The sequence below is a fragment of the Kogia breviceps genome, chromosome 4, assembly GCF_026419965.1.
Source record: "Kogia breviceps isolate mKogBre1 chromosome 4, mKogBre1 haplotype 1, whole genome shotgun sequence".
Lineage (NCBI taxonomy): Eukaryota > Metazoa > Chordata > Mammalia > Artiodactyla > Physeteridae > Kogia > Kogia breviceps.
In genome coordinates, this window is record NC_081313.1 from 333025 (window position 1) to 343299 (window position 10275).

The following is a 10275-nucleotide window of genomic DNA, read 5'->3' on the forward strand; positions in this document are numbered from 1 at the left end:
AGGCAGAGATCGAAACCTAAGCTGAAGTGAAGCTGTGTCCGAAGCACCGAGTAGAGGAAACAAGCAAAAGAAATCAGTTTGAAAAGCGTCTCATCATAGTTTACCGCGAGGTTGGTCACTGCACGTGCACGTGCACGTGCGGGAAAGGGGTCCGGCACGGACGGCAGAGGCGCCGAGGACAGGGGAGTGGGTAGCAGCATCACATGGCCTCCGGGCTCACCCCGGCTGCTCCTGCGCCTGTGCGGAGCCTGTCCACACCTGGCAGGTGGGGCTGCCCACGGGAGCCCGCTGTCGAAACTTCAGGAATATAGAGATCCAGATGATACTAGGTTGGCAGCTCGAAATCAGCCATGGTGGGAATTTTTACTCCGAAGACGCTGTCAAAAGCTACAAATCAGGGCCTTTTCCCTCTGGAGAGCTGGCTGCCAAAGCTGTCCCAGCACCGCTGCCCTGACCGCTCCACCAAGCATGTGACCGTCACATAGCGGGTGCTCTGCAAGCATTTGTGCAGCCAGTAAATTCATAGACAGATGGAGGGACGGACAGATGGGTGGGTAGATGAGGGGATGGTGGATGGAGGGGGGGGCGCGAATGGACAGACGAGGGGTAGGGAAAGAGCGCAGCCACCCTGTGGGCTTACTCCTCCCTCCGGGGCTGGGGCCCCCTGAAGTCACCTGTGAACTCACTCAGTTAGAGATCAACTCTTCCATAATAGGGAGATCTTTTCTTTTCTTTTATCACAAACTCCAGAGTGACTGTCCGGCTTTTTAACTCCCACCGTGTGCTCCAGATAAACAAATCAAGTTGCCCCTAAGTTTTATCACCATGAATGACAGTTGTCAATGGATGACAATTTGGAAGTGGAGGGTTAATGTAGAACAATCCTCAGAGATGATCTGCTCCAGCAGATCCTCCTGGGGGGCTGCCTGGTGGCTCCGGCCAAGTCCGTGCACATCCACGCCCCCGAGTGAGGGCTCGCACACCCGCACACCCATGAGTGCACACGTGAGGAACACACTGGAAGGTTAGAGGATGTTACGGGGATGCCAGAGAAACCCCGAGTCATTCAAAGGCGGTGGGGAGCGCCTGGCCCAAGGGCTAGCGTGGAGGACGTGTTGGCTCATGGCTCCTTCGAGACTCGGGATCAGAGCTCTCTGGCTCTCTGGCCCCGGGAATGTGAGCTCCGCGGCCTCTGACCACGCTGATGAGTCACTCTGTGAACGCGCCTTCGCTTCTGTCTTTGAAACACCAGACGATGCAGTTTCAAGGGAAACTAAAATTCCTGTTCGGGCAGAAGAGGAGGGCCCCGTCGGGAGCCGCCCTGCCCCCTCGGCTCTCCCTGTTCTGCGTCGTGGCGCCCCTGCCGACTGCGGTGAAGATGCAGAGCGTGTGTCTGAGGGCGAAGCACAGGGTGGACGTCTCGGCCACGCTGGACACAAAGTGAGTAAGAGCTCCCAGCAGCCGCAGTCCCAGCCTGGTGGTTCAAACACAGCGTCTCCACACTTAGTATTTTCTCTCCATTCCTCCTTCATTTCCAGCAAGGAATATAATGAGGAGCGTGTTGTTTTTAAAGTTACTACATCACATGGGAAGCAACTATTAGAAAAAAGAAAACCTTTCACGGGTATTTGTGGACTGTGGCACCAAACACTGCTGCATCTCTTCATGCCTGAGCCCTCCACTCACCTGGGCCCGTGTCCCCCGTGGGGGACCGGAGGCCGGAGCGCAGCCTCCCTGCCTCTCTCTGCGTGCCCTCCCTCAACGCCAGGCTCACCGCTGGGGCACGTGCTGCAGACACGCATCCCGCACACATCGCGCCACCCCCGCGTCTTCTTGGCTCTTCAGAGTTAGGTTTTTTGGGAGATTCCTGCCTATAATTTCTCGGAATGGGTTAGGTCTGTGTTGCATGGGTCAGGTTCTGGGAGAGATTAAGATGCTGTGCGCGTGCAAACCGTGTTTCCCGTGGTGCGAGGGAGAGCCCGGGGGAGAGGAGAGGCGTCTGAGGTCTGCCTTTCTTCTTCCTCAATACCTTCCCCTGTGCCGCGACCAGGGGCAGAATGTCAGGAGACCTGAGTCTCCAACCCGCTTCTTTGTCCTCCTTCCTCAGTATCCAGGTTCCCCTTTGACCTCAGCGCCCGTTCAGATGAGCGGCTCTGAGCCCCCTGCGTCCCCATTCTGGCCCCGGGTTTGCAGGTGGAGCCGTGTCTTCACGGCCTCTGGGTCCCGCACGTGCCGGCTGGTTAAGGCAGCAGTTTTCCGGAGCATTTAAAAATTAAATACACATGCCTTCTGTTTTCAAAGGTAGAAAATGTTGTCAAATCGGAGGGAGGAAAAACAGAATGCCCGCGGGGAAAAACTCTAAAAATAACTGATGAAGCACCTGAAACGGGAGATGCGACAAAGCACGGAGATTACGCTTGGCCACACGTACGCGTGTCTTGCCGGCACGTGCTTTCTCCCCACCACCTGGGCTAATAACGCGGGGGAGAAATACCCTCCACCTGCCATGGCCGTCTCAGAGTTCTGTGCTTTCGAGCCCTCTGGCTCGATGATGGTGACTGAGCCCCACACGATGAGCTCTCCTCCTCTGGATGTTTTCCCAGCCCCACAAACGAGATGGAGGGAAAATCGTCCCCTCCCGTCGCTTTTCCTAGAGGCCCTGCTGCCCCCCGGCGGCCACGCGGGGAAGCGCATGTGTGCGGACGGCACCCCCCCAGCCAGGGCCGCGCGGGAGCCCTGAGCCTGGGGCGGTGGGCGCGGGCTCCCCGGCTCACCTGCCGCTGCCCTGGGCGGCGTGGACACCTGCACGTCCCTCGGAGGTCTGGCGAGGGTCTGTGCGGTGAGGGTTAGGGTGCTGCCCTCAGAGTGACCGTGCAACGAATACTAGACACACGTTGTACAGAACATCCTTAAAACTCGAAGAGAGGAAGAGCCAGCCAACATTTTAGGAACGAAGCAAATAACTTCTCTTGACCTCAGGTTTTCCGGAGCTGAATTCGGCTCTGAACTGAATTCCTAACCGGCCTCGGTGCCCGTCATGCTCTTCCCTTCTGGGCACAGAGGCTGTGAGGGGCTAAGCCGGGAGCCCGAGGCCCGGGAGGGTTGCTCCGGAAGGGACGTCGTGGTCGCTGGAAGGCGCTGCAGGTCCGTCACGGCTTTTCCTGAACGGGACTTTGAGATACACCCTCACGCCTGAATGTTCACAGGTTCTGTGTGTGTGATCTGCCTCCTGACTAGTCCTTCATGGACATGAACCGTGTAGAAAATATTTGAGTCGCCCCATGGTACCTTCCCTGCTTAGGGTGGCGCTCCAACCTCACGTCTCTGTCTCCATTTCTGTCTCCATCTCCACCTCTGGCTCTGGCTCTGGCTCCTACAGAGACGCCCAGAAGATGGAGAGGTAGGGCCACTGCAGTGCAGGAAGCTCTGGCTGTGGTGCCAGTTGGACAGGGTTTGAATCCCATTCTCCTACCTGCTATAGGGGCAGCTTTAGGCAAGTCACTTAACACTTCTGAGCTTTGTTTTTTCTTTTGAAATATGAAGAAAATATGATCTCGCAGGGTAAGTTGCACATTGCCTTAGGATCTAAGGTTATAAGATCTGTGAGACGCGCGTGTGTGTGTGTGTGTGTGTGTGTGTGTGTACACCCTCCCCTGGGGCGATGGCTCAGTATCACTCGTTTAGTGCTTATGACGGCTTTGTAAACTACCGCACATCAGACGGATGTGTATTTCCACTCTGACCATCCAGAAGAAAACAAATGCACTGAAAGTCATCTTAGGCGTATGTCTGCTTTCTGAAGGAAATTCGTTAGTGCTTCATTGGCCTGAAAGGTGATGAGGATTGGAATTTTCAACAAACCTGTAACCGGGAAAAGGCTTTACAATCCATACAGGCTTAAAAAGTGTGAGTCATTGTATCTTCTGCTCTTGGGTGTGGCAGCAACACAGGTCGTGTTGTAATTTCTGCCCTCGACACACGTTTAGTCTGCGTGTTGTTTTGCTGTTTTGTGTCCTTTGCAGAGCAAAAGCTGCCGCAAGTCTCTGTGAACCAGAATTGCACGGAAAACCCAGTTACTTAGCAGGTACTTGTTAAATTCTCCATCTCGTCGTTTTGAAATGGGTAAACTGACTGTGACCCCGGAGACACGCTGTGTTCTGTAGCAATGCCGTCTGGAGGGCGGGGCGGGCGGGCGGGCGGACGGCTGCCCGGCCGCTCCGGCGTTTCGGGGGCCGCGCTGTGCCGCTGGTGCTGAGGATGAGTGCGCGCCCAGCCCAGGTGCCGCTCACTCGCCCTTTTCCGAATCCTGGCAGGGAGGGGCAACGGAGGAAACGGCCTGTCCGTGTTCAGGAGGCCCGCGGACGCCTGCCACTGGGGCCGCCTTGCCACCCGGGCCCCCTGCCTGTGCCTCTGGGGTGGCCACGACCTCCTCCATCCGCCCCCCGAGGGGGCCGCAGGGTAAGTGGCCGAGGCACAGCGTCGGCGGCCTTGACCACGCGGCTGAACCTCTCTCAGGGGGACGTGGGAGTGCACAGAGGGTGCCTACACCCCCCCCCACCCTGGACGTTGTCGTCACTCACGTGGGGACTGGCCGGGGACAGTGGGGACCACGGCAGGGGCTCTGCCCATGGTTCGGACCCCCGGGCGACGCCCGGCCTCCGTGCTCACCTTTGCTCAGAAACCCTCTCCCCTCCCTCCGCTCCCAGGCCCCAGCTGTCCCCGCCTCTGGGTGCCGGGGAGGCCATGGGAAGGCCCGTTCAGGAGGGGCGGAGGCCGGCCCGGTGTCACAGGGCCACGGGCAGCGCGGAGCAGCCCCGGCACGTGGCGTGATGCAGGGCCTCCCCTTGGGCCCCCGCTGCCTCTGCTCTGTCTGACGGGCGTATCTTCCCGCAGGGATGGGCGAGGAGAGGAACTGGGGGGGGTGCCGAGGGGCCCCTCCTGCCCAAGGGAGCGGAGGGACGTCCCCCCGTACGGCTGCCACCTCGAGACACAGGGACCCTCGAAGCACCTGAACTGGACGCAGGGGAGACACGGTCAGGACGGCGGCACCAAGCTGAAGCTGGAGCCCGGCAAGGGTGACCCGTTCCTGCCCTACCCGGGCACACAGGGCACTGCCCACGCCGTCAGGAGTCCAGCTGGCTCTCACCAGCCAAAGCCCCCCCCCGGGCCCTGCGCCGGCCGGACCAGCAGAGCCTTGCGGGATGGCCACCAGGGCCAGGCTCCCCCTCCCGCCACCTGCCCCTTCCCTCAGGGGAGCCTGGAGGACGGGCCTCCTCGGCCGGGAGGGCAGCGTCTCCCCGCGGGGTGCTATCCCACTGAGGACAAGCTTCGAGGTGTCCCAGTGCCCCCAGGAGCCCCGTGTAACGCCACATTGTCACTTGACGTGCCCATCAAGATGGAGAGCGAATCCGGGCCCGAGGACGCGGCGGACGGTTACTGTGTGTCCCCGAGCCAGGCGTGGCTGGGGGCCGGCGACGTGGCCAAGAGGCAGCTGGTCACTTTCCCTACCAGGATGCACCTGAAGGTGGAGCCGGACTCCAGGCACCCCCTCTACAGCCCACCCCTGGGGCCCAGCCTGCTGGGGGCCCACCCCAGGCCCAGCAGGGAGCTGGCCCCGTTGTACCCCGCACACTGCGCCTGCCTGGAGCCTCCGCCCCGCCTCTGTGCTGGGGGCCACCAACCCCCCAGCCTGGGCTGTGACTGCCCGGCTCCCCGGCCTGCGCCTGTAGTCAAGCTTGAGCCCCTGGACTCGCCCCCGTGGGCCTCTCACAGCCAGGGGGGGGCGCCCGGGATGCTCCTCAGGGGCGCCGTGGCAACACGGATGCCACCCAGAGACCCCGAGTGCACGTTCCTGCCGTAGAGCAGGCGTCCGTAGAGGCTGACGTCCGTCCCTCGGCCGGCCGGAGCAGCGCGGGGGCAGAGACCTTCCCGAGGGAGGCGCGTGCAATAGCAAGTCCTGTGTCTCGTCAGACGCCACTGAAGTCCTTAAATGCAGGGTGGTCTTAAGCCTGCTCAAGTGTGACAGTGTCGCCCTCTAAGGGGACACGGTTTCTCAGACAGAGGCCAGAGTGGGCTGGGCCGCCTGGCCGGGCAGCACTCGGTGCTCCGAGAGGCGCAGCAGGCTAGGGCAGGCGACCGGCGACCCGGCCCGACTGTAGCGTCCAGCGCTCCCCCCGCTTCCCGGCTTCCCCGACGCCGCCTCCGGCGAGTGGACCTCAGGGAGCAGCCTCACCCTGGGAGCGCCACTGCCGAGACAGCAAGTTGGGAATCAAGCTTATTGGGCGGCAGGTGACCACTTGCCCGATCCCGGGAGGAGTCCAGGAGTTCCAGGCGGAAGAGGCTGTCAGCACTGGGCCGGCACTTCGACGACAACGCCGCCGCCGTGCAGCGTGTGCCTGAGGCGCCGGCGCGCCCCGGGGCCGGATCGGCCGGATCCCACGCTGTTCCTCCTCCCGCCAGCGTCTCTGGTGTTGTCGGGGGGGCCCTGAAGGTGGTCCTTGCTCGCCTGCCCCTCACCGCATCGCGCAGCCCAGTGTGCGGGGTCTGGGTTTGGAGGTCTAGGGAAGCACGAGATGTGGGGAGAGGAGCGGGTTAGTCCACTTGTCCAGCTGTCCTGCTGACTCTCTCCAGGTTTGTTTTTTTTTTTTTTTTTTTTTTTTTTTTGTGGTATGCGGGCCTCTCACTGTTGTGGCCTCTCCCCTCGCGGAGCACAGGCTCCGGACGCACAGGCCCAGCGGCCATGGCCCACGGGCCCAGCCGCTCCGCGGCACGTGGCATCTTCCCAGACTGGGGCACAAACCCACGTCCCCTGCATCGGCAGGCGGACCCTCAACCACTGCGCCACCAGGGAAGCCCTCTCTCCAGGTTTTTAAATGAGACGCCAATCATCATCCCAGGAGGAGCTATTAGAGACAAGACAGACAGGTAATGCTTTATAAAAACGAAAAAATTGTGGGGACGTCCCTGGCGGTCCGGTGGTCACGACTCCGTGCTTCAAATGCAAGGGGCGCAGGTTCGGTCCCTGCTCGGGGAACTGAGATCTTACATGTTGTGCGGTGCGGCAAAAAAGAAAAAGAAAAAGAAAAAAATTCTTCACATTCTGAACGCAGGAAATTAGGATGCAAAAGAATAAATTGGAAAGCGCAGGTCACCTGCAATCACCAGGGGTGGCTCGTGGCTCAGCGCGAAGTTCACCGCGCCTTCCGGGGTGACCCCACGCCTTCCGGGGTGACCCCAGGCCACGGGTGCAGTGAGTGCAGGACACGACACCAGGGGACAAAATCACCAGCGAGCGGGAGGAAGCTGGTCGGAGATCCGCCTGTGCTGGGGCTGGAGACCCTCCTTACGGATGTGATCATCCGTCCCGGGAGGCTCGGGATGGGCCGGGGCCCCTCGCGGCCCCGCCACGTTCAGCGGAGGGCCTTTCTGTCCGGCATCTGTGGCTTTGGGGTGTCAGTGTTCAGCTCCTGAGTTAATGCTGAAGCTGTTTGCTAAATGCATCGTCACCCTGTCAGACTCAGGACTGCGCTGGCGGGACTGGGTCTTCTGGACCCTTAGGCAGCAGCGTGCTTCGTGGAGGGGCTTCCCCCGGGGGGGGCGTGGTGGGAGCTGAAGGTCTCTCCCTGGACTGACAGAGGTTACCCGCTGGAGCCCAGGGTTGGGAGTCATCAATTTGTGGCCTCCTGGGATCGCCGAGCCCTGCCCAGCAGCCTGCTCACCTCTGCCCAGCCCCCGGGGGCCTTGCGAAAGTGACATCGGTGCTGTGCCGTCCCCCTCCCCCGCCAGAGTCTCCCCTCCCCTTCACGTCACGTCGGCAGCCGGGCCGCCCGTCAGGACCACCCGCTTCCCACCGTCGCCCCCCGCTGGCTCAGCATCCCTCTCTACTTGGTGCGCTCGCTGAGCCCAGCGCACCTGATAGATTTCGTCCCTAAGACAAAGGGTGGAATTTCAGAAACTGCCTCCTTCCTTTCCATTCAGGCCAAGTGCCCAGCTCCTCGCGGGCAGCCCCGCACCGTCTCTCAAAAGTAACTGTCAGCCTCTCGGGAGCTCCCTCTGTGCAGTACCACCCTCGGCACAGGGGTGGGTCCTGGGACGCACCGGGGCGCCCCTCAGCGTGACGCCCGCCCTTCCCGTCTCAGGGCGCAGCAGACAGGTGCGCTGCGTGCGCGTAACCCGCAAGTGGGAAAGCCCTGGACCGGAAAGACGGAATTGAGAGACACCGTTGCATGTCTGCACGCTGTAGCCGGATCCCAGTGTGACCAAAGAAGGGCTGCAGGCTGAAGGACACTCAGCTGTCCCCGCCCATGAGCGCCACGGTGCCCAAACGTTTCGGATGCACCCACTCTCCCGGGACCAAGTGCACCAAACTGGTCACGGTTGGTGGGCAGACAAGTCGTGCACTGCCGATGCAGAATTCAGCATCCGGACATCAGCGCTGCAGGCCTTGCGTTCTGGAGAGGCCGGCATGCTTGGGGCCCAGGTCCTGACCTGCTAGGTCAGTGGGAACAAAATGTCCCTCAGGCAGCACCTTTGTTATTTTCCAGCCATGGCCCTGCTGAAGAAGCGTGTGGGGAAGGTGAGGGTGGAATGTAGAAGGACAGGTGTGGCCAGTCCTGCTTTAAAATGTCATTACCAGTGCTAATTACAGGCTTGTATTTTCTGTTGTCTGTAGCTTTTGTTTATATAGCTGAAAAATACGAAAGTCAAATATGACGTAGGAAGGGAGGAGATAAACACAAATTATATTTTTGCAGTTTCTACTGGAAGAAAAAAGTTTTCAATATCTAGACTGACTGTTGAATTTTTGAAAATGGATACGCTATAATATAACTATTTGTACTGTTTTCTCAGTGCCTTTAGAAAGCTTTCAAATACATTTCTGATACTGTGGTTTGTATTAAATTTGCAATATTGATGTAAAATAAATCATACATGTTAGTACATGTTTACTATAAATGGAAACGTCTACTTGATTTGCCAAATTTATTTCCTTTAAAGCCCGTGAAGGCTAATTTATATTATAAGACTGTCCTTCACCACCAGATACGAGGCGGTAATAAAAGCACAGGTGGACCCGGGGCCAAAGGAGGAGCGCGGGTGGCCGCTTTCTCAGCGCTCCCTCCCTTTCGTGCCCGTCACTGAGGGTTGGGGGGACCGTCCCAGGTGTCTCCAGGACACCCCAGACTCAAGCTCTCCTGCGCCGAGCAGGCGCCTGGCCCCGCGTCACGTGTGTGGTGGGGTCGGCCTCGCCCTGCCCAGGACCTGGTGACAGGTGTGTGTGGGCAGGGCAGGGAGGTCACCAGGGCCCAGGCGGGGACTCCTCCCAAGGCCCAGGGAGCCGTGTTTTCATCTCCTCTGTTTGCTCAAGGAGCACCCCCAAACTGCACAAGCGTCAAGTGCCCCGTACAGAGCTCGGATCTGCCCCTGCTGCAGCAGTCGCGCCCCGGCCAGGCCCCCTTCCTGCGTCCTGCGGGCCACCACCCCCGTCTCTACTCTGTGACCCCCTGCCCCTCCTGGGGCCAACCTGGTCCCCGCCAGCTGGGTCTAAGCCAGCTGCTCCTCGTCCCTGGAGGCCACCTGCCCAGCTTGCCGTCCCCCACACCCTCCCCCCATCTGTGATCTTCAGACTCAATGGCATTGAGACCTGGGGCTGGACAACACTCATGTTCACGATGTCACGTGACTCTCCCACCACCTACCCTGCTGCGGTGGTGGATTTGCGGGTGGTTCCCAGATTTCTACGTGCCTCCCCGGCCCCCGCCCAGTGCGCCTCTGCGGGACGGAGGACACACCCGAGGGTGCTCACGGCTCACACCTCACCAGGGGCTGCCCAGGCGTCCTGCCACGGGCAGCTGTCACAGCCCGTTCGGGCCGCTGGAACGAACATGCCAGAGGTTGGGCGGCTTATCAACGACAGACACGTATTTCTCAGGGCTCCGGAGGCCGGCGGCCTGAGGCCTGGCCGCGGTGGCACCGGGGTCCGGCACAGGCCAGCTTCCCGCTTGCTGACTGCTCGCTGTGTCCTCGCCAGTGGGAGGGGCGCGGGAGTTCCGTGAGGTCTCTCTGAAGGGGACCGGTCCCATTCTCATGGCCTAGTCACCCCCCACCCCCCGGGCTCACCTCCTAACACCATCACCTTGGGGGTCGGTTTAGCATGTGAGATCTGGGGGGGACACAGCATTCAGCCAGTAGCAGCATCCCACCGGGGCCCCCTGGCGTCTCACCTCCCCACCGATTTGGTGCCGTCAGACGCTTTAGCTCTGTCTCTCTGATGGG

The 10275-nt window shown here is 60.4% G+C and overlaps 1 protein-coding gene across 1 annotated transcript in view; it reads left to right on the forward strand.

Annotated features, from left to right (window-relative positions):
• Positions 1–6630, forward strand: part of AHRR (aryl hydrocarbon receptor repressor) — a 70058-nt gene extending 63428 nt beyond the window's left edge. The window contains exons 8-11 of the mRNA XM_059059893.2: positions 1253–1440; positions 4023–4084; positions 4314–4458; positions 4894–6630. Coding sequence (XP_058915876.1) covers positions 1253–1440; positions 4023–4084; positions 4314–4458; positions 4894–5860 — 1362 coding nt within the window. The 3' untranslated portion in view covers positions 5861–6630. The remainder of the gene's footprint in view (positions 1–1252; positions 1441–4022; positions 4085–4313; positions 4459–4893) is intronic.
• The last annotated feature ends 3645 nt before the right edge of the window (positions 6631–10275 follow it).